Here is a 27,530-nt window from a genome sequence, read left to right on the forward strand (position 1 = left end):
CTCTGCTTGTATTTCCTCTCTCGCTGTGTCTCACTCTGTCAAATGCATAAAAATCTTAAAAAAAAAATTAGATTGTAATTTTAATTAATTTCTATTTTGTTCTTACGCATTTATTTTTAACTGTACTACAGAACTTTAGTAGTCTTTAAATTTGATCTTGCTAGATTTAATCGTACCCAATTTGTCATCCAGTATATTGGGCATCCCTTCCTGCTTCAGGTCATCCACAGCTTGAGTGTGCTGCTGCATTCTCATCCAAGTCACCAATGGCAGCTTGAGTTGGCTGGGCCAGGATGAGAGGTTGGGCAGGCTCCTAGCAGCCTCTGGTTGTTCCTGCTCATCCACCTGCTCTGGGCCTGGTCTTTAACCTGCCTCAATGCTATCATTCAGCTTGCATTTTTCACTTTCTTTTCTGTGATGTGAATTGTCAGGTGCCCTGTTGAAAACTGCATTTGCTATGTCTGCAGCATCCTCCTGCCTGGTATTCCTGCAAAAAAGAAAAAAGACTTAATCTGGTCCTATCTTTTCCTTTTCCAACTGTCACGTTAGAGAATCTTACTTAGGGTTGATGAAGTTCACTGGCCTGTAGTTTTAAACTCCATCTTCTATCCTGTGAAAATTCAGACATTATGACTTACAACACTTTCAGACTTCCAAGGGTGTAACTTTATGGGTTTTCACTCTCATTGTCTTGTTTGAACCTTACATTCAGGTTGGCAGATGCTATGCCCATTTGTCGGATCCTGTAACTCTTGCTGCCAACATTTGGCAGAATGGGATCAGAATTCTACTCATTTGAAACTGATGTAGGTGGTTGCTTTTCTGCCATATCCCACTTCCTTGTGATATTTAGAAATGCCTTATAAAGTGAGCTGTTTGAGGACAGCAAAGAGCCCTCAGAGGAGGCCACTCCTAAAGTTAAGCTCTGTAGGTGAAATGTACTTGTTTTTTCCCATTACTTCTTGACCTTTATTCTTTCACATCTTTTTCGTTCCTCCTCCCCCGTCCCGAGAAAAGAAATTAAAGCCGCCTATTTCTGGTGTGAAATGCTAGCTCCCTGGAAATACAATTTAAAAAAAAAAAATCCGTTAGTAACTCAAGTGTAATGTTTACTGTGGAAAAGATCACTATCTCGCAGTTTTAATAGGGTCAAGGAAAGAGGAGTTGAAGGGGGGATATTTATGAGGAGTTGAGCGTCTAGTTTAAGGTCGATCTTTCAATGCGGGACTTGGTGAGAACTGGCAAAGTTCATGATATAATAGTTTAACCTCAGTGCGTAAGATTGAAGTATTGGGATGCTGTCTTTGGGCATTGCGGTCCTTGGGCAAGTTTCTTAAGTTTTCCAAGCTTCAGGTTCCTCGTCTGTGAAAGAGTTAGATACGATTCAGTGAGATAATGCGTGACTGTGGCACAGGTAAGCGCCAGATAAATGGCGCTGCCCCGCATTGGTCTCATTCCAAAGCCTGAACTTTTCGCGCCCGCCCACTTGGCTTCCTGACCCCAGACCGCACACCTCGAGAGCCCCGCTGGGCCAGACCACCAGGCTGGATGCTGCTGCGCCCCTTGGCCAGCAGAGGCCGCCCGCGCTCCCTCCGTCCGGGCGGCTCCCCTGCAGCCGCCGTCGCCTCTCTGCGCATGGCTGTCCCGGCGGCCGCCTGACCGCCGCCCACCTTCCCGCACCGCGGCGGTCTCACAGTCCTGTGGGAGCTTGCGGACATCGTGGGCCCGGCGGGGCGGGGCGCGGCGTGCGGCTTGGACCCTGCAGGGCGGGTGGCGTGAGGTGTGGCGCGGGGGGGCGGCGGGCGGCGGGCGGCCCGGCCAGGGTCCTCGCGGGTCCTCGGCGGGCCCGGGGGAGGGCCCTCTTTGTGGCTGCAGTTGGCAAGATGGCGCCGGTGGGGGTGGAGAAGAAGCTGCTGCTGGGCCCGAACGGGCCCGCGGTGGCGGCCGCCGGCGACCTAACCAGTGAGGAAGAAGAGGGCCAGAGCCTATGGTAAGACCGCGAGGCGGCCGAGCTGAGCCGGCTGGGCCGGGGAGGGCGCGGTCGGGCGGGGAACTGGCCGGACTGGGCTGGACCGTCGGACAGTCTGACGGGCCGTCGCGGGCAGAGTAGGTCCAGTCGGGTCCAGTCTAGTCCCGGGGCTGACCGCTCCGCTGTTGTCCCCACAGGTCCTCGATCCTGAGCGAGGTGTCCACCCGCGCTAGGTCCAAGCTGCCGTCCGGCAAGAACATCCTGGTCTTCGGTGAGCATCGGAGGCGGGGCGTTGCCCGGGGAGCTGGGGTGGGCGAGATGGGCGCCCCTCTCACAGGTCCCAGCCTCTCTTTCACCTCCCGTCTGTCCGCGCGGCTTGCCTCGCCCGGGAGGGCTGGAGATCCTGGCTGGACAGCCGGAACGTGGCCAAGTCCACCTGCTTGAGGTTGGGATATCTCTTTTGGAGAGTCAAGTGATGCTGGCATGGAGTTGTCGGCACAGTCCTTAGTCACTTGGCCGCAACATCAACCTTGCTTTAAATGCCTCTGATTTCCTGCCTTCATAGCCTCGAAGTTCACCAAATTGCTGGTGTAAGGATGGGGGAGAGAATATGAGAACATTAGGTGAAGGGGGTAGGGGAACGAGGTGACTTGGGGTCAGGGCTAGAGATGACACCGGGGTCACTCCTTCATATTCATGAGTAGTGGACAGTTGGGGAGACTCTGCAAATGACAGTAGGTCTTGGAGTCCTTACTAGGGACTTCGCTGCAGCCCTTACTACTGGGTTACCTGGGTCACGTCTGTTAGTGTATCTGGTCTTCGTTCCTTCTACAAGTGAGGGGGTTTGGTCAGGTTCATTCATCCAGAGAACCGATTGAGTGGTTCCTGTAGGCTGGGCACGGAGACAGCACAGACATCCTTCAGACTTTGCACGAGAACCTCAGGTTAATGAGAGACTAACGTGTTGGTAATTGTGCTACACCATATTGGCATGGCAAGATTATTGCAGGAGCATCACATAGTTTGATGTTTTGGGGTCAGGTGTTTTGAAGGATGTCAACATGCAGGGGCACAGAGGGTTAGTGTTTGCGGGAACACAGAGGTGACAGGAGGGTGTGGGGGGTTGAAAGCTGCCAGAAGCTCCTTGTGGAAGGTGATGGATGAAGTAAGTTGGGGGCAGATTTGGAAGACTGAAGAGTTGTTGCTTTTTACTGGAGGCCCCTGAATCTCAAGGGTCTTTTGTTTCCCCTCCATCCTCATCCTCCTGGCGATCACTGTTAGGGTGACTTTCTCAGTGTGTTTAAGAGAAGTTTATGGATTTTAGGTGATGGTCACTACAGAAGGTAATAGAGGACCTTCAGAGGTCTTCATTAAGTGGAGCGTCAAGGTCACCAGATATGTGCTTTAGAAAGGGAATTCTGGGAGCAGAGTTACTGGTGGCAAAAATGAGCAGGTATTGAAGTCAGGCTGTCAAGTGTTCACCATGGCCCAGATGGAATGTGGAGTATCTGAATGGGGTAGTGGCATGGGGAAAGGAGAGGAGGCCTTTGATCTATGGAATGCCTCTCCATTCTCATGTCCTGTAATTCCATATTATTAAATCCCAGGGGTGCTTAGTAATGTTTCTGGGTGGTGGTTTGTTTTAATGTTTAAGGTTTCTTTTTCGGGGGTGGGGTGGTTTTTAGTTGGTGGGAGGGGAATGAGGAGGTGCTTGATAATTACCGAGACTGTGCCTAAGAGTTCTGCTCAGGTCTGTAATTATTTTCATCAGTTTCCTAGCCTCCAGGATGGCATATGAAAGAGAGGTACTAAAATCAAAAGTGAATAATAGCTTCTATTCTTCATGATGGTGAGGCAGGGTCAGACTTTTTTTTCTAGGTCAAAGTTCCTGGGCTTTAAGGTTAATTATATATTTTGAAGATTTCTTGCTTTTCTTACAGTAAAAGTTTATTTTGTGAGAAACTGACTCCACCTTTACTTTCACTTCTCCAAATGCATGTCTTAAAAATTGTATATATGCTGCCGAAGTGAGCACTGCATGTCTTATAAATTGTAGATAGGGCCTGTGGCCCTGCCTTATTCCATGTGATAAAGGAATGACTGTGGAATAAGGATGACTGCAGTAATGTCATTTTAGATCTTAGAATTTGCCACCTTTATCACCATCCTCCTCAACCACTCTTAAAGCAAAGCCTGCTCTGTTATGATGAATGCAGGTGAGACCTCAGCAGCAGGCTTTGTGTGAAATTCTCAGTTGTCACTTGTGTAACAAGTGACTCCCCATCCTTGCCTAGAATAAATGGCACACTTTGCCTTCTTATGTATATCATTTGTAGGTGAAGATGGCTCTGGGAAAACAACCCTCATGACTAAACTTCAAGGAGCTGAGCATGGCAAAAAAGGAAGAGGCCTAGAGTATCTCTACCTCAGCGTCCATGATGAGGACCGAGATGGTAAGTGAAATGTTGATCTGTGTTAAGGGGCTTATGCATGTCTCAGATCCCATGGTTGTGGCTCCTGTGATGTGTCTAGGCATTCTCAGTTTTTTGTTTAGTTCTAAGAGAGTTAGTCACGGGGAACAGATGAAGCATATGTCTTTACAGGACTTTATCCACTTTTTTTTTTTTTTTTTTTTAAGTTTATTTCTTTAAGTAATCTCTGCCACCATCATGGGGCTCAAATTCATAGCCCCAAGATTAAGAGTCGCATGCTCTTCCAACTGAGATGACCAGGCTCCCCTACTCACTTTTCCTTTTTAGAGTATGTTAATAAAAATGAGGAATTGGGACCGTTAACTATTGCTCTGGGTAGCCCCCAATTAAAAGGAGATATTGAAGGTAAAGTTTCAAATGCACATAAAGGTAGTAAAAAAGATATTCTTAAAAGCTTTGGAAAAAATAAAAGCATAAATGCTTTGGACCTTTCTATGAGAGAAATGCTTGGCAGACTGATTTGGGCACACTGTTACTTTGCCACGTCCTACTGGAGAATCTGAAATTGGTATGATTCAGAGAATAACAGCTTAATAGATATTACAGTAGCATTTTTCTGAGTCTTTTTGTGGCAATGTAGAAATGCTAATTTCCTGTGTTTCTTTCAGCGGAGGAAATAAGAGGCTTGGAGATGATGTTCTCTCTTAATTCCTATCTCTAGATAAGGATAATGGATAGTAATAGTCTCTACCTACAGGGTAGTTGAGAATATTAAAAGTAAATGATAACCACTGTTATAAAGATTAGCTATTATTTAAAAATTCTTTCGTGGGGCAACTGAGTGGCTCAGTGGGTTAAGCCTCTGCCTTCGGCTTGGGTCATGATCCCAGGATCCTGGGATCGAGCCCTGTATCAGGCTCTCTGCTCAGCAGGAAGCCTGCTTCCCCCCCTCTCTCTGCCTGCTTCTCTGCCTACTTGTGATTTCTCTATCAAATAAATAAATAAAATTTTTAAAAAATTCTTTCTTAAAAGTATCATGATGAGTTGGATTGGATTAATTATTTTTGGCTACCACTACTCAGTAATGCCTCTTTTGTAAACTTTTAAGCTTTATGACTGGCTCTAAAACGAATAATCATTGGTACCTAGGTCTCTTCATTTGTAGAAGGTTATTTTACCTACAGGTGAAATACGTGTGTTAGATTACTTTTTTTTTTAAAGATTTTATTTTTTATTTGTCAGAGAGAGGGATCACAGGAAGACAGAGTGGCAAGCAGAGTCAGAGGGAGAAGCAATCTCCCCGCTGAGCAAGGAGCCCGATGTGGGACTTGATCCCAGGACGCTGGGATCATGACCTGAGCCGAAGGCAGCTGCTTAACCAATTGAGCCACCCAGGCGTCCCCGTGTGTTAGATTGCTTTATATTTGCCTTTACCCATTTAAATAGTAAGGATCACAGTATAAGGGTGATTATATAGGGGAGCAAATCCCACCACCTCTGGTTCCCCATTTCCTTATCGCTAAAATGAAGAAGATGGACCAGGATAATTCTTGATCTCCGAGAGTCATTTGATAGAAGTCATGGATAAGGCTCTTTTATTAAACCTTTGAGACATGCATTGTGTTAAAGTTAACTTAGCGGTCATTTTAGAACCCCAGAGACTTGGTTCCTGCTCCTCCTCTCCTAGCTTCCTTTGCCATGCTGAACGTTGCCTGAAAGTTGTGACAGAAAGGTAGGAGGTAGGCCTGGTGCGGAGGGCTCTTCTTGTGTAAGGATGACAGGCATTTGGGTGCCCAGCTGGGCCCACCAGCATCAATGTGAGTAAGTTTGGGACTGAGGGGCCACTGAGCCAAGCTTGGAGGGCTTCATATTGTCTGAGTCTTGCATCCTGTTTTTGTTGGGCAGCATGGTTATTATGGAAAGTGCTTGGGTTTTGGAGCCACCAGAACTGATTCAGAGTCCTGGTTCCATAATCACCAGTTGTGACTGACCTAAGCCCTCCACACCTCCTTTTCTTCGTTTGTAGAATTGGGTAATAGTACTGTTTTGTAGGTTGATGGAATGAGAGGTGGCATGTATTAGGTGTCGCCAACTACTTGAGACACAGTAGTAGCTCTTGTACCATTTTGAAAGTACAAAGCCTGGTGTAGATATTCTGTGAATCTGCTTGAATCAAGATGATGTAAATACATATCATCCCAAAGCATCATATTAACCAATATTCACTTGCCTTTGAGTTGAAGAACCCATTAACATTTATTTCAGATTCTTTAAGGTTGCCTTAAAAATTTACTGGTCTCTGGCATTTTTAGGCCACCTACTTGCAGGTCTTTTTTAGATTGGAGGAGTTGTCCTTATCAGTAGTTAGTTATACATCTTTCAGCAGTCTTTTTTAGTCTTTTTTATTGTTTGGTGTGAGTGGGTTATAAATAATACATTTTGCAGACAATCACACAGGTAGAGAAAATGGTCTCTGGCTTATCCCTGGTTTGTGGTGGGACATGATGTGTCAGAGGACCACTGCCTGCAGAGTTCTGGGCATCGGTTTAACATCACATGTGGTGTGTATGATCTCCATTTAAGTGAGTGATTATGTGTAGTGGGCAGTGGAAGAGAAGCTGAAGAAAGGAACCATGCCTGGTGAGGGGTAGACATTAAAATCAGTGGGCTTTAGGTACAGAGCAGTATCTTTGAAGACATCCACAGAACCCAAACCAAAACCACTGTCTAAAGTGTATTAGAATTTTAAAAGTTTAATTAGATGCAGATAGCTTATTATACTGTTGAAATGGTCATGAATATAACATTTTTAACAGCATTTGTTTTAATGAATCAGTTAACACAAAAAAGGATAGCTAACAGAACATGGGTTTTTAGAGTGTATTTTGGAGTTTGTTAGGAAAGAAATTCGTGAAACGATACTGGTTGTAGGAGTTCTCACTCAAGGTACTTTTCTGAAAAAATATTTCTCAAAAATGAAAACTAAAAACTTTTTAAAATAGGTTATCATTATGGAGACATCTTCTGTGGTTCGATCATCCAGGTATAATTTTGGAATCATGTGTTTCATTAAATGTCAGTTAATTGCACATTTGTATGTATGTATGTTCAACTTTTTATTATGGAAAAACCTTTAAAAATAGGTACAACGTAGACTTAGGATCATGAAACCCAGTGTATGTGTTATTTGCCTTGAACAGTTACCTCAAACAGTTCTGTGGCAATTTTATTTCAACTATACTCTAACTTGCTTCTCCTTTCACTCCACAGTGGATTATATTGAAGCAAATTTCAGACATTGTATCATTTCGTTTACAAATACTTCCATATGTTTGTTAAAAATAGGGACTTTTTTTTTTAAAGATTTTTTTATTCATTTGAGAGAGAGAGAGAATGTGAGGGCACAGGCAGGGACCCTGGGATCATGACCTGAGCCAAAGGCAGATACTTAACGGACTGAGCCACCCAGGTGCCCCTAAAAGATAACTATATTCTTATTATACCAAAAATAACTAATTCCTTAATATCACCAGCATCCAATAATTCATACCTCAATTTTTATATGTAATAATTTTATCTTAGCATTTAAACACAAAGATCCTGTCTCTTTGGCACCCTTTGTAGTATGTGAACTCCCTGTTTAGTGTGCATGACAAGAAGAGCTTGTTTAACCGCAGGCTGGTCGGCACAGCTTATAGCGCCATAGATTGCTGATAACTGAGAATGGATTACGTAGACTGTGGTGCAGTTGACCAGTGAACATTTTAGCTTTTATATGTATCTTTTGATTCTTATTGAGAGCTGAAATGCCCTTCACTCTTTATTCCTCAGACGTTGCTGGAATCTCTTTAGATGTGGATATAACATATTATTGTAGTTAAAAAATTTTTAAAGTGTAGATAGTTCACCAGGCCCCTTGACCAAGGGTTACTGCTCACTGAGCACTTGGGTTCTTTTCCAATTAGGATTTCTTTTTGGTTTTGCCTGGAATTCTGTGGCTGTCACCTTCAAGTTTTCTTTTTTTTTTTCTTTTTCAAGATTTTATTTATTTATTTGACAGCACACACAAGCAGCGAAGCAGGGGGAGGGTAGAGGGAGAGAAAAAAGCAGACCCCACTAAGCTGGGAGCGTGATGCACTGATACAGGGCTCAATCCCAGGACCCCAAGATCATGACCTCAGCCGGGGGCAGATGCTTAACTGACTGAGCCACCCAGGTGCTCCTCAAGTTCTTGATGTGGCTTTTTTTCAGCTGTGCTGATGGTTTTTGTCAGGTAGTAACCTAACTTTACTCCTTTTTTCAGATCACACACGCTGCAATGTGTGGATTCTGGATGGAGACTTATACCACAAAGGCTTGCTGAAGTTTGCAGTTTCTGCTGAATCCTTGCCGGAGACCTTGGTCATTTTTGTCGCAGACATGTCTAGGCCTTGGACCGTGATGGAATCTCTACAGAAATGGGCTAGTGTTTTACGTGAGCACATTGATAAAATGAAAATTCCACCAGAAGAAATGAGGGAACTAGAACGGAAGTGTAAGTACAATAGGATTTTCATAATTGGAAAATTCACTAGTGTCTATGGATGGTTCAAGCCACCTTCCTTTTCAGTCAAGAGGTTACAAAGCTTCCGTTACGGAGTATGTGGTTTTGTTTGTGCCATTTATTTCAGAATTGCTCTTGTAAATTCAGTAGTCAAAAAGTATTTAAAGCAGTCTTATTCTCAAGCATCACAGTTGAAGAAAGTAGAACAAATCCATATTCCTTGTTCTTCATTGGTTCTCTTTTTAAAAAAGGGTTCTTTCCTCGCCTCTCAAATTTGAGTCAGTTCTGTGGGTCTTTTCATTTCTCTGTTACTCTGGCTGCTGAGTTAGCATCAGTGGGTGTGGAGACTTAACGTGGGATCTGCAGCTTGAGTCCATTGCCCTGGGATTCCATTGAGGCCCCCTGGACTCTCTTATTGTCAGGCTTAAAGGAAGCCCTACAAAAGACAAATCTTTCAGCTTCTACCTTAGTTCATTTTGAGATTCAGCAAGTATGATTTTAGTTAGAAATAGGAAGGTCATTTTTTTGTCATTAAAATGAAAGGCTGTTTTGAGACTAAGACACCCAAGTCCTTTTGACAACAGGGAACTTTCAAATTAAATGAAGTTTGTTTTGTTTTTCCTTACTGTGATTCAGAAGCTTATTTTTCCTTTCCCTTGCTTCTGTGCACTTACATCAGCTTCTGTCCACTTGCCAGGGAAATGGGAGGGGCAGGGGCTGGGGCTGTGGCCGTGTGCAGCAGCAGCAGTCTTGGCCAGGGCAGGCTGGGCTCAGCCTGGCTCTTTGCCACAGGATGACATCATTCTCTTTAGTGAATTAATAAGGGCTTCTAGGGCATGGCACACAGGATCTTCACACTTACTGGCGGAAGGGTTCAGAAATTTTGATGTGCTTTCTAAATCAGCTCTCTGGCTATGTGTCTTCCTATCATAAATTCCTCTTGTTCTTGTCCCACATTAGCTAAAATGGGAGTTTAACATCTAAATCTTTGGTTTGCTGTGGGCATGTGTGTTTCCTAGGTCACCCGCATGTGTTCTACAGTGGTTGTTATGCAGCTCAGCTCATCTGTCTTCAACCAGTGACCTTTCTAGATAATGCCTCTTTTTCCCCTGGAATAGAGACCTTAAAGACAACTTCTTAGAATAGTTCTGAGGCTGAAGAGCTCTTTGTCTTTCACTGCCCATTTAGCGTCTTGCCCAGATTAATGGGTTAATACCCTGAAGATGTCAGTCTCTGAGTCTGTTTTCTTAGTGTTATAACCTTGTGAATACTTTTGAAACAAAAAAGTAAAATGAATGTGTTCTTTTCCAGATAGGAAAAGTGTCTGTCTTGTGCTGGGTCTGTTCTAGGCATCAGAGATGCACACAGCAGACAAGATGCTTGCTCCTGGGAGCTTGTAGTTCCATGAACTATTAAATTTATTTTGTGCTTAGTCATTGATGTCTGTCACTTAGGATTAGTTTCAGCTGCTTGTGACATAAAACCCAAAATAACAGGGGTTTAAACAAGACAAGTTGATTTCTCTGTCCTATAAATGAAATCCAGAGGTAAGCAGTTGAGGCCTGGAAAGCAGCTCTGGGAAGGCAGGTCAAAGATGCTGGCTCCTTCTGCTTATTGCTTTGTCATCTCTAGGGTGTGGTTCTCTTCCTTTGGACAACTAGAGCTGTAGCCTTCACATCTATGTTCCAGACAGCACATGGAGGAAGAGGAAAAAGGGGCTGAAGGGTGTGTGCCTATTGTCTTCCTAAGGAGGCTGGGAAATGTAGTTCTGAATGGCCACATGTTCTGTGTATCAAGGTTGGGTTTGGTTATAAGGAAGAAGGGAAGAGAGGACACAGGCTGGTAACTAGCAATTACTGGAACCACGTCCATGCCTCCTGACTCTGCTTATCCTTCTGAAGGCCTCTGTTGTTTTCACCGCCCTTCCTCTGAGATGTTTGGATGGTAGTCATGCCTTTGTGCTGCATGTTGAAGGAGTGCCTTTGTTAGTGCTGGCTTTAGGTTACGTTTTCATAAAGCAGTCAGCCATCTTCTTGCTCATCAGACTCCTGCTTTGCAGATCAGTTGGACTCTAGGTTTTGTATGGAATGAGTAAGGCTGTACCCAGCCTTGTTCCAATCCAACACCAGTCTCCAGTCTGCTGAGTTTGGAATGCTGCTCCATGGTGGGCCACTCTTTCAGGTTTGGTTCCGCAGCAGCCCTGAGTCTATGGCATCTGTTTGACTGGCGGTGATGGGGGAGGGTAGAGCAACCCCAGAGCTGCTAGAAGGTGGTGCTTGTGTAGATTAGTCTTTCCTGCTTTATGTCTGGGCTTCCCTTGTTTATCAAATAGAGAAAAAAGATTAGGTGCTCTCTGTGGGACATTTTCAGGATTGTGGAACCAGTGGGTGATCAGTGAGGTAGGAGGGAAAAGAGAGAGGGGCAGCAGCTAGGGTAGAGCACTCTGATCTCCTTCCCTTTCCCACTCCCATGAGATGCTAAAGGGGGACCCCCAGGTGGACTGTGAAATATTGGCCACCCACCATTGGAAGAGAAATTGCTAATACTGTGACATGTCTGCACCCTAAGGGCAATGCACATTTTATTACCTGAATTACATGGTCATTATGTTTTTATCCTCCTTTTTCACCAACCTCTATGTTATGGACACTTACTTTGCCTTCCAACTTACTTTCTAGAATGCTGAGTTATTAAAAACACGTGTGTCCTACAGTTGCTGGATAGCCATAATTAAGTCAGTCTAACCCCGGGCTTCCCAACTATTTTTACATCCTGGCATATGTAGAATACAGCAGTTCATGCAGGGCACTGGGTGACGGAGTTTCCTGGAGCTCACCATTGGAGCTGCCCTAGCCCTGCCTCACTTCCCATAGCCACTTAGCTGACCTGTAACTTGCTCTAGGCTCTGCCATGCTCACTCTCTTGGAATTCCTGGTTGAGTGCCTTATGTGATGTTGGGCCGTCATAGTTATTACCCAGACTTAAGGCATTTTATTTTCTATTGATTTGAAGATTTGTTAAAATGCAGGGGGGGCACCTGGATGGCTCAGTGGGTTAAAGCCTCTGCCTTCGGCTCAGCTTATGATCCCAGGGTCCTGGAATCAAGCCCCGCATGGGGCTCTCTGCTCAGCGGGGCACCTGCATCCCCCCTCCCCCGCCTGCTGTTCTGCCTGCTTGTGATCTCTGTCTGTCAAATAAATAAATACGATCTTTTTATTTATTTGTTTATTTATTTATTTTTAAGATTTTATTTATTTGACAGAGAGAGATCACAAGTAGGCAGAGAGGCAGGCAGAGAAAGAGAGAAAGAAGCAAGCTCCCTGCTGAGCAGAGAGCCCGATTTGGGACTCGATCCCAGGACCCTGAGATCATGACCTGGGCTAAGGCAGAGGCTTAACCCACTGAGCCACCCAGGTGCCCAAATTCAGTCTTTAAAAAAAAAAAAAAATGCTTTCAGGGAGAAAATTTGAGAACCTTTGATTTCTTCAAAATCCTTCAACAGCCATGCTAAGTTCATCAGAAAACCCTTCAGTGATCTTTTTTTTCAAAATACAGTAAAGATCTCTTGACTGTTTATATTGACAATGAAATTATATGAATGAGCTTAATGAAGAGAAATTGTGGGACACCTGAGTGATTCAGTTGGCTAAGCATTTGCCTTGGCTCAGGGAAGGGATGATCCCCGAGGTTCCTGGGTTTGAGTCCCACATCAGGCTCCTTGCTCAGCAGGGAGCCTGCTTCTCCCTTTGTCTGCACTGCTCCTTCTGCTTGTATGCATGTGTGCTCTCTCTCTCACAAATAAAATCTTAAAAGCTTCTTTCCCTCTCCATCTCCCTTTGCCTCTGCCTCCCTTAAAAAATGTTTGAAACGGGGCACCTGGGTGATTCAGTGGGTTAAAGCCTCTGCCTTCAGCTCAGGTCATGGTCCCAGGGTCCTGGGATCGAGCCCCACATCTCTGCTTGGCAGGGAGCCTGCTTCCCCCTCTCTCTCTGCCTGCCTCTCTGCCTACTTGTGATTTTTGTCTGTCAAATAAAATCTTTAAAAAATATATTTAAAAAAATGTTTGAAACCTGTTCTGTGGATGAAGAAGAGTAGTATGTGCACCTCTCTTTAGGTTCTCTTTAATCCGTTTATTTGCATTTTCTTAATGAGCATGTTGTGGATGAGACTAAAAGGCATTTTGGTCCTTTTGTCCCATTGGGTATAGAGGGTATACAGCTTCATGTTTGCTGCTCTAGCTCAAAGTAGCTTTAAGTATCATATCCTTGTTTTCTGGCCTGACATGTAAGCCTTGAAGTACCCATGAAAAGCTGTGGGTCTGTGAGCTTTGTGTTCACTTAGCTTCACCAGGGCCATGGACCATTCTCAGCCTGAAGGCGCTCCTGTGGGATTGCACTCTTGGCCTGAAGTAGTAACTGCCTGTGCCAAGAAGTCAACGTTATACTGCTGACTTCTTTGTGTGCTAGGCCGGAACAGGTTGTTCAGCATTGCACAGTGACTCAGGATCTTCGAAAGATGAGACTGAGTCCACAAGAGTGAGGGTGATGAAGAGATGTGGATGGGCTGGCCAAGCCCGGCCTCGCTCCTTAGTGCAGATATGTGTCAGCTGAGTGGAAACAGCATGCTCTTGTGGAATTCAGATGGTTTTACTAGTCTTACTTTTTAAAAATATTAGATATATAAGAAATGTGGCTTTTTTCATAATAGAAAGTATTAAAACCTTAGAAATTTTTAAAACCTGTTTAAGGGGCACCCGCCTGGTTCATTTGGTAGAGCATGCAACTCTTGATATCGTGACTGACTTTGAGCCCCACATTGGGTGTAGAGATTACTTAAAATCTTTTAAAAAAGAATAGGTAAATAAAAAAATTAAAACCTGTTTAAGAGTTGAATAATTTTAAAATTTTTATTATTTCAAGATGTCCAGGGGTATGTCTTTGCTGCTCTGAAGTTACAGACTGAATGTTTCAGAATTGGGATTTTGTATCACTACCTTCAAATCCCTAATATCACAGTAGAGTAGAGTTGGGAAGTTTGTCGTGACTTTATGTTTTGTGCTTATTACTGCCTTTTTTGGTTTTCTAAAACTGGTATGTGCGTTTTTTATTTGTGTGTGATTTTCTTTTCCATTTTTCACCTGTAGTTGTGAAAGATTTTCAAGACTATGTTGAGCCTGAAGAAGGTTGTCAAGGTTCCCCACAGAGAAGAGGACCTTTGACGTCAGGTCCTGATGAAGAAAATGTTGCCTTGCCTCTTGGTGACAATATGCTGACTCATAACCTGGGAATCCCAGTGTTGGTGGTATGCACAAAGGTATGTGCCAGGGAATTGTAAATCTGGCTGGGTTTGGCCAGTGTACAGTCACCATCTGAAAGAAACTAAGGAGCTTTACTTGCGTGTCTTCCTAAGGGAGAATTGTACTAATTCGGGATTCATTAAGGTACATTGAATAGGTCAGGCTAGAGAATATTGTCATGTAGTGTTGTTGCTGGAAACATGACATCACTCAATTTGTTCATAGTTTGAGTTAATCTCTCCATGAAGCACTGTCAGCTTTATTGAGTGATTCAAACTTAAAACTAAAAGCAGTTTTAAGGTTCTCTGAACCAGTTGGTCTAGCCCAAGTTGATGGTAAAAAATAATAATAAGAGCAGAATTCTTTAGGGTTTTGGTCTCATAAAATCTGTTGGATTTTAGATGATTTTCAGAAAGGAACATAACACTCAATAGTAAAAGAAGGAAGGGAATGCAAAGTTTCAATTTCTTTTACCCTATAGAATGATGACGTGGGAATGAAAAGTTCAGTCAGAGAGAAATAAAGTTGTTTTGGGTTTTTGGACACCTCACTTGCTTAGTCGGAAGACCCTGGGGCTCTTGATCTCAGGTCATGAGTTTGAGCCCTACATTGCATGTAGGGATTATTTAAATAAATAAATACACTTAAAACACACACAACATTTTGGGTTTCAAAAGTAATTTATTCTCAATCACAAAGTGTGCCATTTGCAGTATATTCTGTGAAACAGGAGTCCTATGGAGTGTGCAGTGCATAGCCATGTCCCATGGGCCTGCTTTCTGATGTGACTGTGTTTAATTCTTAGAACAACTGTGAGGTGATCAGACTGTTCGGTCCCCACTTTACAGCTCTGGAAAGTGTGGTCCAGGGTGAAGGAAAAATTCCCAGTTGTTTTTGACTCTTGTCTAGTTAATGCTTAGACCTTTGGCTATGGCTTTATTCTTTGGAACTATGAAACTTTAAAGATGATGCTATTCCCATCTCAGCAGGGAGAGAAGCAAAAGGATGACTCCTTTCTCTTTCTGCCATCCCTGCAGTGTGATGCGGTGAGTGTCCTGGAGAAGGAGCATGATTACAGGGACGAGCACTTTGACTTCATCCAGTCACATCTACGGAGGTTCTGCCTCCAGTGTATCCTTGGAACGCCGTGTCAGGGCATCAGAACACAAACTCCCCGCTCTGTGCCAAGCCAGGCTGTTGTCCAGACGGGGCATCTTCAGAAAGCTCAAGTACTTCCTGAATTCAGAACAGTCTTCTGCCATGGAGAAATTATGTACAACTTTTTACTAATTTTGTATTTTACTGTATTGGAATTTGGGACGTACTAATTTGTGTCTTTCATCACTTTTTTTTTTAAAATGCTCTACATTTAATAAGGCTTTCATAGTAAGAAGAAAGCTGATATGGGTAGTCTTAACTACCAAACTACTTTTGTCATATCTTGGAAGTCTTTTTAAACTTTGCTTTTTTGCAAAAAAAAAAGTAAATTACCCAATACAATATTGGTTTCGATGCCACACAGTTTTTCGTGTGCTGTCGTGTTTGTCGTGTGCTGTCCTTGAGAGAAATAGTGTGTCAGCAGTCTTTTGAGTCTTACTTCTGTAAAAATAGGATATTTTTACAGAAAAATAGAAACATAGCAGTTGGTGCTATGGACCTGTGCTCTGGAATATGGGGAAGAGGGATAGGTCCCTACAACTTCCTCCGGGCCTTTTGTTTTGTCCAGCTCTGAAGGGTGCTGCTACACGTTAGGTACCCATGTCTTTGATGTGCTTAATAATAAACTGGATCCCATGTGCACATCTGTCTAGGAATGAATCTGTGTACCTTGGATATGCTGAGGGTGTTTTTCTGCGCTAACCTCAGAGCCATTAACTTGACTGCTTAGGAATCAGCCTGATGGATCAAAAAGTAGCAGTCTGTGTGTTAAATGAAGTGCATGGTCTGCCAGCATTGACATGCTCTCTGCAGTTGACATGTTCATCTGTTATGATTACTGTTTTAGTTTTAAAAGTTTTAATGCTTTCTAGTGATCATGTATTGATCAAAAGCTGGTCACCTGTGAGTAGTACTTTGAGGATTATGCTTGCATGTGTTTGCTTTTATCTTTTTGCAATGAATTTGTTTTCCTTAAGCAGATTGATTAGATGGAGCAGCCTTGATTTATACGTCAGTGAAGGAGGAGAAAAATCTCGACTTATTGTATAAGTACATTGTTCATAAAACATATGGCTTCCACTTTATCACACCTGCCTTAGTTGTGGAAAAGGATGCAGTTTTTATGTGAGTTCCATATAGGTTATTTCAAATCCTTTTTTGTTTTAAATGCTTCTTTTTATAGTACATTTACCCTTCGCATTTTATCACTTGGCCCTTCACATTTTATCCTTCCAAGTGAGGTTCCTTCTGTCTCTGTTGTACATAGCCAGCTTTCTGCTGCCTTGGGGTGAAGTGCTTGGGCTGGACCTCACAGGGGATAGATATACCCAGCTCCTCTCCAGATGACTTGCCGTTCTGCCTCTACGGGAAGTAGGTGAAGTGAGGCCAAGGGTGCTGCCTTTCTTCATTGAGAGCAAGGTGCCAAAACTTAAGCTAGCCTTTTTTGCCAGTTGTCAGCTCTGATAGAATAATGGCTGGAGGAGGGAGTTGAACTGTAGGGAACTGGACTTTGGGGAGCCTGATCTCTTATATTGAAGTATTTGATTTCTCTGCCCATTGGTCGGGAAGATTGCAAGCACCTTCACTGGTGGACCTAGTCGGCATGGACTTCAGCTATACTGAATACTTACTGGGTTTTCGGCATTTCATATTTTAGGAGCTACTGGGGCTGATGGTCTTGGGCAGAGATTTGGATACCTGTTTGCTCCAGTTTGTGTCTCTCTGTCCTTGGAGAATGATGAGCGTTTTGGATGCATGAGTGTGCTTCCAATGGATGCATGCTGTGTGGCCTCCGAGAGGACTTGTGCTAGTAGATTGGTGTTTTAAGCTTAAATATTCTCTTGACTTGGAAATTACAGTTCTTCAGGAACTACTGAGCACTTCCTAGATGCCCAGGTTCTATGCTAAGGATGCTGAAACGAACAAGATGTGGTCCCTACACACAGGACTAGAGGGCAGGGGTGGGGCAGTAATGGGGTAGTGGAGGCAATGTGGCAGGGAGAACAGAGGGGGTGATGGTGGAAGGCTGAGTGTGTGTGCCAAGCAGGCCAGAAGGAGTGGAGGGGCAGGAGGGACAGTTTCTGAGAAGGCTGAAGATGTGAAAGCCAAGAGCTGTGGGGACTGAATAGGGTTGCTTCCTGGACATTCGGGGAGAGCCTGATCGGGCTGCTTACGGATGGCAAAGCTAGAGCCCAAGATGGATTTTAGAGAATTGTTGTCCAGAGCAATCAGGCAGGCAAAAAAGACACAAGCTTGGTGAGTGGTATGTGAGTGCCCAAATCACTTGGAATCCTGAGGAACAGGAAGCCCAGGAAGATGGATTGGGGACTGGGGCTGTTGTGGAGAGGAGAAGCATCTCATAGCTTCCGAAGGCCCCCTTGGGTCCTGGTGGCATCTTGATCACACCTTGTCCCTTTGTGTCTTTGATCCTGTTGGTAGTTTAGCTGTTTGGAAGCTCCTGAAGTCAGGGTGGAGTACCCTGGTTGAGAATGCGGTTTGGTCACAGAGCTGTGAAGCAGGGGTTATGTGGGGAAAGGAAGTCCTGCGAGAACAATCAGGTGCCATTTTGTACAGCTTGTAGAGTTCAAAAGTATGTTGTGTAGGGCTTTTTGCAGTTGCTCTTTCAGGAGAGCCTGGTGGAAGTCAGCTGTGCTCACCACTATTCCACCAACGCTGCACCAGGAGAGCTTGGTGGGAATGTAGGCTACTGCAGCATAACTTAATGGAACCTGGGTGCCATCCTGCTTAGCGAAATCAGTCAGGGCAGCACCCATGTAGGAGCCTCAAGGACTGCTTGCGTCCCTTTGCTTTGGGGCCCAGGTGAGTGTAGGTGCCCTAGTGCCCTCCTTTGCTCTGTATCTTCCCACATCAGTAACATTAATGAAGCAGTCCATAAGAAAACTTCAGAAGAGTTCTCAGAGAGAGGTCCTCTGCACTGAAGCCCAAGACAAACAGTCTCATCCTGAGCTCTGTCCTCTATGCTGTTCTCTACATCTCTGTTGTCAGAGTAAGGCCCCATTGTGTCCTTGCTCTTCTGGGTGGAGCCGTGTGAAAGCTCTGAGCACTTCCTGTGGGTCAGCATGGGTAGTCCATAGGCTCTCATTTTGGCTCCTTGGATATTGGGCCCCATGAGCTCAGTCTGGAGTAGGACCTGCGATGTCAAGCTGATGGGTTGTGCTGGCACTAAACGTTGACTTGTCTGCCACAAGCTACAGGCCAGCCCCAGCAGCTACAGACCAGATCTTGTGGGAAAGGCTCTCATCTGAGAGCCCTCTCTAACCTGGAATGTGTTCTAAAGTCTTAAGTGCTGTGAGACAATCCCAGGAGAAGCAAATCAATCCCCATTTCCTTGCTTTTAGACCTGCAGGTTGGGACAATGAAAAGAAAATAGCAATTTTACATGAAAATTTCACAACTGTGAAGCCAGAAGATGCATATGAAGATTTTATTGTGAAACCACCTGTGAGAAAGGTACCTGTGTCAGTCACTTCAAGTTGTAGGGTTTGTGTTTTGTTGGAGGTTTCTTTGTTTTGAGAGACAAGAAACTTATAAGGAAAATATGTTTTGCATATTGAACCACTTTCAGGGGAAGAAAAAAGTAATCCAAGGGCCTTTAAAAAAAAAAAAAAAGCCAGCTCAAGTCTGATTTTTTTGGTTTTTTTTGTTTTTTGTTTTTTTTTTTTTAAAGATTTTATTTATTTCTTTGACAGACAGAGATCACAAGTAGGCAGAAAAGCAGGCAGAGAGAGAGGAGGAAGCAGGCTCCCTGCCGAGCAGAGAGCCCAATGTGGGGCTCGATTCCAGGACCCTGAGATCATGACCTGAGCTAAAGGCAGAGGCTTAACCCACTGAGCCACCCAGGTGCCCCTCAAGTCTGGTGTTAAGTAAATGGCTCCAGGTGGTGGGGCGTGAATGATGGAGTGCCCACATGGAGTTGGGCTGAAGTTTCCCATTAAGTTCTGACAGTCCACCACTGCCTCTGGATAACTTTTAGGAGATCCTTGTGCTTCTCTGACCTGCTGGGTTAGGGTTAGGGTTAGGTCCTGATCTCGGATGTGTTTAGAACCTGCCAGACTTAAATATGACATACCAAGGCTGGTCTTGGAACAGAGTTGGTTCCAGACTAGGAAAAACATAATGGTGCAGTTGCAGCAGGGACTCTCCCCAGGATTGTCCCGTGTTGAGACCCGAGCCCAGGATTCTTCTTTCATTGAGAATTTTGATAGTAGTTTGGGTGTTCTTGCCTTGTAACCACAAATTAGTATGTCACTTCACTTCACAGCTGGTCCATGACAAAGAGTTGGCAGCAGAAGATGAGCAGGTGTTCCTAATGAAACAACAGGTAAGAAGAACCCGTGAGGCCAGAGCAGAGACCTTCTCATGCATGAAATGCCAGCCCCTGGGGTGAGGCTGAGGCCATCACAGAGAGCTTGCAGCATTAATGGGCTTGTAACCAGGTCTCCTTGTTCCCTCCCATTTCTAGCATTGGTACAGAGTAGGGGTTAGACTGTTTGCCTCAGGTGATCCCCTGCCTGCTTGCAGATTCTCAGCAGTGTGAGGTTTAGTACCATTTTAAGTGACTTTTCTCTCTGGAAACTAGGTTTCCTGGCATAATACCTCCTGTATTGACAGTTTACCAAGTGCCTTGACCTCACTTCCATTATTTTACATGGCTCCACACAGCCCTGTGCATAAGGCAGGAGAGCTGACATATCCATTTTTTAGGTGAGGAGAGTAACTTCCCCAAGCTGAAAGTTGGGAATGGAAACCCAGTCTCACCTTTCTGTTTTACTAGCAGTATTGTTAGACCTGTCTCTTAGCCCTGTCCCGGGTCTGCCTGATGGATGCAGGCAGCTCAGCGGGCTGGGGTGTTGATGGTTCTTTTGCCAACTGGTCCTGCCTTCTGTGCCCTCCTTGCTTCCTTAGCTCCAGAACTGGTTACTTGGATTATTTTTTTCAATATATACCAAATTGCTGAATTTAAACTTTCTGCATGCATAATATAAAATCTATGGCTTGGTTGTTGTTCATGGCGCCCCCTAGTGGAACACTGGGAAGTAAGTGTTTCTGCAGAGTGCGCTGGAAGTGTTTCTTCAGTGCATTCTGCAGGCCTTGGTTAATGGCCAATATGTCCCTCTCTTTGCAGTCACTTCTTGCCAAGCAGCCAGCCACGCCTACGAGAGCCTCTGTGAGTACCTTAAACCAAACAGGGTCAAGCCCCAGTGTTGTAGGTGTCTTCAAACTTCATGCCATTATTTCTAAGAGCCTATATTTGTGTGGGTTTTTGTATTTTCAAGGGAATTTGGTTTCTCTGAAGGCCCAGGGCCAGGAACATAATAAGGACTCAGGAAATGTCTGATGAAGGAATATAGCTCAGGGAAATAGAGTGAACAGGCTTTATTATCTTGATATCTCTTCTCTAAGGAGAAACTAAAGTCTAGAAAGAGACTGAACTGGAACAAACTCCCAGTCCTGCCACCTGTCTCCCTAGACTGAAAAATATCCTGTAGAGAATGTCTTCATTTTTGGAATATGTATTTCCTGTTATTTTTATGCCTCTGTGTAACTTGGGCTGGTTTTGGACTTAGGAATCCCCTGCAAGAGGACCCTCTGGCTCCCCAAGAACTCAGGGCCGGGGAGGGCCAGCCAGTGTGCCTAGCGCCTCCCCAGGCACATCAGTAAAGAAGCCGGACCCAAACATCAAAAGTATGTATCCTATCTCTGGAGAGTGCTTAGTCTTAGGCCTGAAGGGCCTGGGTGACTAGGTTTCAAAGGTGGAGACTCATGACAGCTGGGCTGTTAGCTTCTCCCAAGAAGGGGCTGCTTTCCCCTTTTTCTCGCTCAAAGGGAGGGGGCTCACAGTTGAGAGGGACCAAGGCCTGTCCCTTTGTTGGAATCAGTGACCTTTGCATCTAAGACCCCAGTTAGGCCATGTGGGTTCCTTCAGAGAGAAATACAACATAAGAAGTCATTTTTGGGGGCACCTGGGTGGCTCAGTGGGTTAAAGCCTCTGCTTTCAGCTCAGGTCATGATCCCAGGGTTCTGGGATCGAGCCCCACATCGGGCTCTCTGCTCAGCAGGGAGCCTGCTTCCTCTTCTCTCTCTCTGCCTGCCTCTCTGCCTGCTTGTGACCTCTGTCTGTCAAATAAATAAGCAAAATCTTAAAAAAAATTAAAAAAGTCATTTTTTGGGGCGCCTGGGTGGCTCAGTGGGTTAAGCCTCTGTCTTTGGTTTAGGTCATGATCTAAGGGTCCTGAGATGGAATCCTGCATTGGGACTCTGCTCAGCAGGGAGCCTGCTTCTCCCTCTCTCTCTCTGGCTGCCTCTCTGCCTACTTGTAACTTCTCTCTCTGTCAAATAAATAAATAAAATCTTAAAAAAAAAAAAAAGAGCTTATAAAACTTTGAAAAACACTGCTTCATAGACAGGGAGATGATGTGGAACATGAGTTATATTATGTCCCTAAACAGATAGAAAATGTAAACAGGTTTGCACTTAATTGATCATGCTAACATGTACTTAGTCTTGGCATTAGCCGTATATAAGGAATCATACTGAATGAAAGTGCTTAGTGTGTGGGGAAGATGATAGCCACAAATGGATAATTCCAAGCTGAAAACTAGTTTTGTGGTGGTGTTGAGTCGTCCAGTGGTGTGATGCTGGCTTTCTTAATGTTTCCATAGATAATGCCGCAAGTGAAGGTGTGTTGGCCAGCTTCTTCAACAGCCTGCTGAGTAAAAAGACAGGTTCTCCTGGCAGTCCTGGTGCTAGTGGTGTGCAGAGCACAGCCAAGAAGTCAGGTACCGAAGGGCCCTTGGAGACCTTTGATCCTTGTGGTTGACCAGCACTGGAGGTGGGGGTGGGGGGCGCGAGTGTACAGGAGCGTCTGCCTTCACCTGATGTGCAGATCCCCCATGTTCTGAGCAGCCAAGCAAGTAAGCTCCTCCCCACCTTATACCGTGCAGTACACTTTACAGTAGGATTACCTTATTAGCATGCAGGTTTTCTTGGCACATTGGCAATAAATTCTACATTTAAGGTAGAATTTATGTACATTGGGTTCTCAGGAACTGACTGCTGGGTGAATTGAGGTACATTCTAAACTGTACATGTGACTATGGTGTCAGAGCTATTCATGGGAGGTCATGGTCAAGAGTGTAACATTGATACTTTATTTATGATATTTAGTATTTTGTGATGCTTTATAAAGATTTTTGTTCACTGTGCCTAGTCTTGCCATGAGCTGGAGCCTATGACCCCTCCCTGTCTCACTGGAGGGTCGTCCTTCCTCCTCCATGAAGCTCCCCACTTGTCACACATACTCCTCTCTGTGGAAGCCCCCTTCCTGTCCTTCCTTGTGGGCAGTAGGGCAAGTCTGTGTCTTGGAGGCCTCTGAAACAGAAGAGCCAAGTTCCTTGGGAATTACCCATTTTGCCAGGAAGCTTGAAACCATAAGGATTTTTGCTTTTACTTTTCTGTTGACCATAAGAAATGTTAATACAGTATTTTCCCTAATTGGTGTTTTCAGATGAGAGGAGGTCGGCAGGAGATCACTCCATGCTTAGGTCAGCCAGACCTTCAGGGACTCCTCAGTTCTTAATCTCAGTTGGGTCTGGTAGCCCAGACTGCAGGCTCATATCCCCTGATAGGAGATAAGGGTCATTTCCAGGCCTCAGTTAGCATTTGATAACAAAAGAATATGAGGACTGACTTTGTGCAGTATTGAAATGTCTGGCCTTAGTCTTATATTCTTACTGAAACATGGTGTTTCCGGACTACCCATGTGAGTTAGAGTATTGTAGTTAAAAACAAAACCTAAACACCTGTTCTGAGGCACAGAAAGTAGTTTTTGGTATACCAGAAACTTACATACCGCCTCTAAGAAGGAGGTGATGACAGGGCATGGGGTTGGAGTTGGGTGTAAGAGTGTTTTCAGAAAGGCCCTTACATTTGGCACGAAGGCATCCCTAGTCGGGGGGCAGTTATGTATCCAAGGAACGCAGACCTGTGATGTTTGGAATTGAGAAGGGTTGAATTAGGGGATCTCCTTATAATCATCGCACTGAAAAAAGACTTGCTTTTATTCTTACTGAGGTTGGTATCGCCACAAATAATTACAGAAGTCTGTGTAATTTTAAATGTTCCTTTTAGGAAAATAATTTCCCCCGTCACTGCTGACTTTTTTTTTTTTCAAGGACAAAAGACTGTGTTGACAAATGTTCAGGAAGAACTGGATAGAATGACTCGAAAACCAGACTCCATGGTAACAAACTCAACAGAAAATGAAGCCTGATCCTCCTTAAAAAGTGCATATGTAAAATGACCAAATAACTATGTATATTGATCTGCTAAGACAAGGATGTTTCTGATATGGCACATGCTATCAGTTTTTTGGGGCAGGGGAGATGAACTTAAAAAATACTTCATTGACTCGTCCGAGTATGAAATGCACATTTAGGAAGGTTACATGTCAGACCCCTTTGTTAAGGATAACCCTTGGACTCTCAGGCATGCGGCTCTCCCGTGGGAAGCAAGTGTAGCTGGGCTTCTTGTGGAAGGGAAGGTAGATGAGAGGAAGAAGGCCTGCTTTCTTTCAGGGTGGAGCAAATGAGACCAGGAAATCATTGATCAGAGGGTGGTTAGTCTGACCAGTTGCGTGTTAGCAAATTCACTTGTTCTTGGGAAGCAGATTAAGGGGCAGCAAGTCCAGGAAAGAGAAAGACTGAAAGGAGGAATGAGAGAAGTGATGGTGGGGAAGCCGAATGTTGAAGGAGATGAGGAAGGCAGAGATGAGCAGTGTGAGTAAATACTGTGTGGTCAGTAGAAAGTCAAATAATCATTTTTAAGGCTTAAAATCAAAAAAACATTTCCAGACTAAACACTAAGAAAAATGGGAATTAGACTTGTTCTGAATGCATCTTTAACTTATGACAGATGTGTAGAGTGTGGGGATGCCTGAGTCAGGTGGAGTTGACACGGGGCGGGGGGGCGGGGGGGAAGATGGCGGCTGCCTCACAGTCATGTGTGTGGCCCAGGCTATGTCTCGTGGGACGTGCTAGGCTCCACGGGTTTGCATCAGGCAGACAGTCACTGTGGGGTATGTTTAAAGTCAGCAGTTACAAAATTAGTTTACTTTGAATTGTTTTCTAAATAGCTCCTGCTTTGTTTTTTAAATTAAAATAAATTTTTTTATACTACCACAGGCTGGTCTACTAATAGCGAATGGGTAACCAGCCTCTCATTTTACCATAATGCAATGTGCTACAGAAAGTTTGAGGGAGGTTTGTAATGTAATTGCACTCTGAATTGGCCTGCACCAATCCCTGCCTTACGGTCTGTGGAAACCTTCACGGAGTTCCATTGATGCAAAAGGGTCTTGTCCTAGCTCTCTGGTCTGATCAGTGCTATCAGATGGACAAATAAGTGTGAATGTTTTATATTGAAAATGGAAATGATACATTTCTCTTGTTTGTGTTTTTCATAAAGTGTAGCATTGTTTTTTGTTTTTTTTTTCTTATGGAAATAAGTGTTTTCAGTGTTTCCATTTAGGGCAAATTTCATACACATCGTCATGTCATACCACCATTCTGGAAATGATTTCTGTGGATTTGAAATGGCACTTTTAATTTTATATGTGACAGAACATTTGAATGCAAACACTACCATTAATGTATAAAACATTTGTTGTCAAACCAAGGGAAAAAAACCACAGTTCACTTATGTGGAGTTTACTTTTTTTTATATGAATGTTTGTTGTACTGTGTCTGAGCATAACTTCCCTAATGTCATTATTTTTACATACCACATTGACTGACCACTAACAGAGTACTGGGCATAACTTAATATCCTGTGTTATATAACAAGACAAGACTCTAAGACTGTCTTGAATTGCTTTTTTGTAAAGGTCTGAACACTGTTGAGGAGAAAGCTGAGTATTTAGTTGCCTTTCCGACAAACAGAAACATGTTCCTTGTGCCAGCTTTATTGTTAAAAATACACTTTTTCACCCCTTTTTAAATTCAGTTTTTGTTTTTAAATGTATTGTGGTTTCTGATTACTAGATTGTCCAGATAATGACAGTAAACTGACTGTATAAGGATAGCTGTGGTGTAGTGACCAATAGATGCTCAACAGCTGTGGCCACACTGATGGGGTCACTTAACCCCTCTCTCCACAGCAGCTGGGGTGGGGGTGGGGGCAAAATGAGTGACCTCAGAAACAAGAAAGAATTATTGGAAAGGCACATGCCTACAGGGGATACAGTGTGATTTCAAATTGTAATGCAAAGTTTTACTTTAAAAAAAATTTTTTTTGTCATTTAAACTGAAAAGCACTTTTGTGTCAATATAAAATGATGAAATGCTAAGACACCTGTCTTGTGAGGGAAGGTTTCTTGGAGATCACTTTTAGTTTCTCATGACAAGTGGATGCTCCTAGTAACAGAAGACACTGGTGCGTGTAATTTCATGTGCTCAGTGGTTGCCAAAGTCTACCAACTTTGGGGAGCTGCAGGGTTCTTTTGGGGGGGAGGTGGGGAGATATTTTTTGTTATTTGGGGGTTTTCAAGCAGTGGAACCAAAGGCCGAACAGTAAACAGCCTTTACTTTTTAAAGTAAAACTCATTTTATTTGCAGAATACACTTGTATGGTAGACTGTTAAAGACAATTTTATGACTATTTATATATGTTATAGTGGTTACATCTGCTGTTTGTCTTTAAAATGGAAAAATCAAAGAAATAAGCCCAACCTTGAAGATGTGGCCATAAGGGCCATGAATTGGTCTTTCCTAAAAATGCAACGGGTATGCTGCTAGAATTATTTAATTTTGTTTGCACTTTTTTTTTTTTTGGATTGGCATTTTCAAATCACTATTTAAACTGAAGACTTTGTTGTTTTTTATTAGTTTAACAAAGTTGAAAGTGACTGCTCTGTACATCATGACCTTAACAATGTTGATGCTGTAAGTGAAAGTTCACTGTCATCTCTATACTAAGTTTATTGGTGTTTTTAACTTAAAATTAGGACTGCAGATTATTCCCCCACCAGCCTTAGTCCAGGGGTGTGGCTCTAGCCGGATGCAGTTATGCAGTCATGCGGAACCTTGCTTTCTAGTGCTGGAAGAGAAGATGTCTCTAATTACTGGCTTCAATAAACACGAATCCAGACTGCTTACAGTTTTTGGTGGCTTTCTTTATGGTAAATCATCTCACTGGAGATAAAAGTTGAATTGTCTGCTAATCATATGGCCTGTCTACCATGTAGCAAAAAAGTATACCTCTTTCACTAAAACTTAACAAATTCTGTTAAAGAAGAAACATCTTGAAGCCATATTTTGAAGTATGTGCAGTTCTAAGCTGGGTACAGTACAGTGGGGTTTGTGAGTTATCCAACATATTTTCTTGCCTCTTAGATAAGTTTTTTATCGATTGAATTGGACTACTTTTACTTAACTAATTTAGAAGCTTCAAGCTTCATAGAGGAATTTCGAGTAACTATACTGTAATTTTTTTTTATAGATTTAAGTGGGGAACAGTAAAATACATTCAAGAAAATCACATTTGTTGTATTAGAGATACCTAGTTTCTGTTTATTACATTTAAGCATGTTAAATTTTTGCTCTTTAAAACTGATTTATAATACACATTTCCTCCTGATTTCTTATTTTGAAAAATTATAAACCTACAGAAAAGTTGAAAGTATATTGAATGCTTATGTTCTTTTTTTTTTTTTAACATAGATTCACCAGTTTTTAACATTTTGAAACATTTGGTTTTTCTTTCCACTTCTCTCTCTCTCACGTGCATACACAGATGCATGCACGCATACACTTTTCCCTCCCTAAGTCATTTAAAGTAAATTTTAAACAGGGCATTTTACCCATAAATATATTTGCTAAGTCCAGGTTAGTTGTCTTATAGAAAATCCCACATTATGGATTTGTCTTTTTGTTTCCTCATGATTCAATTCAGGTTAAATGTTTTTTGCAAGGATGCTACGTAAGTGGGGTTGTGTATGTTCTAGGGCATCACATCAGGTTGTCCTGTGTTCGTGATGTTGGGTTTGATTCTTTGGTTAAGGTGGTGTCTCCTAGATCTGTCCAGAAAACTGTGGGTGGTACCATTGAGTATCTT

The 27,530-nt window shown here is 43.5% G+C and overlaps 1 protein-coding gene across 1 annotated transcript; it reads left to right on the plus strand.

Moving 5' to 3' along the window:
* The first annotated feature begins 1,724 nt into the window (after window positions 1-1,724).
* On the plus strand, window positions 1,725-26,573 carry DYNC1LI2 (dynein cytoplasmic 1 light intermediate chain 2). Its single transcript, XM_045988371.1, has 13 exons — window positions 1,725-1,990; window positions 2,167-2,240; window positions 4,306-4,422; window positions 8,705-8,935; window positions 14,088-14,257; window positions 15,278-15,371; window positions 16,388-16,523; window positions 18,758-18,869; window positions 19,681-19,740; window positions 20,545-20,586; window positions 20,987-21,104; window positions 22,082-22,198; window positions 23,594-26,573. Exons 1-13 carry the CDS (start codon window positions 1,884-1,886, stop codon window positions 23,689-23,691), a joined length of 1,476 nt encoding a protein of 491 aa, XP_045844327.1. The 5' UTR covers window positions 1,725-1,883; the 3' UTR covers window positions 23,692-26,573.
* The last annotated feature ends 957 nt before the right edge of the window (window positions 26,574-27,530 follow it).

This window comes from Meles meles, chromosome 19 (genome assembly GCF_922984935.1).
Source record: "Meles meles chromosome 19, mMelMel3.1 paternal haplotype, whole genome shotgun sequence".
In the NCBI taxonomy this organism is placed as follows: domain Eukaryota; kingdom Metazoa; phylum Chordata; class Mammalia; order Carnivora; family Mustelidae; genus Meles; species Meles meles.

What these genes read in the sequence shown, in the direction of transcription:
- DYNC1LI2 (XM_045988371.1), top strand. Translation starts at nt 1,884, where the DNA reads ATGGCGCCGGTGGGGGTGGAGAAGAAGCTGCTGCTGGGCCCGAACGGG. An exon ending in GAGGGAACTAGAACGGAAGT is followed by an intron (nt 8,936 to 14,087) that starts GTAAGTACAATA and finishes TTTCACCTGTAG; the next exon opens with TTGTGAAAGATTTTCAAGAC. An exon ending in CCACGCCTACGAGAGCCTCT is followed by an intron (nt 20,587 to 20,986) that starts GTGAGTACCTTA and finishes TTTTGGACTTAG; the next exon opens with GAATCCCCTGCAAGAGGACC.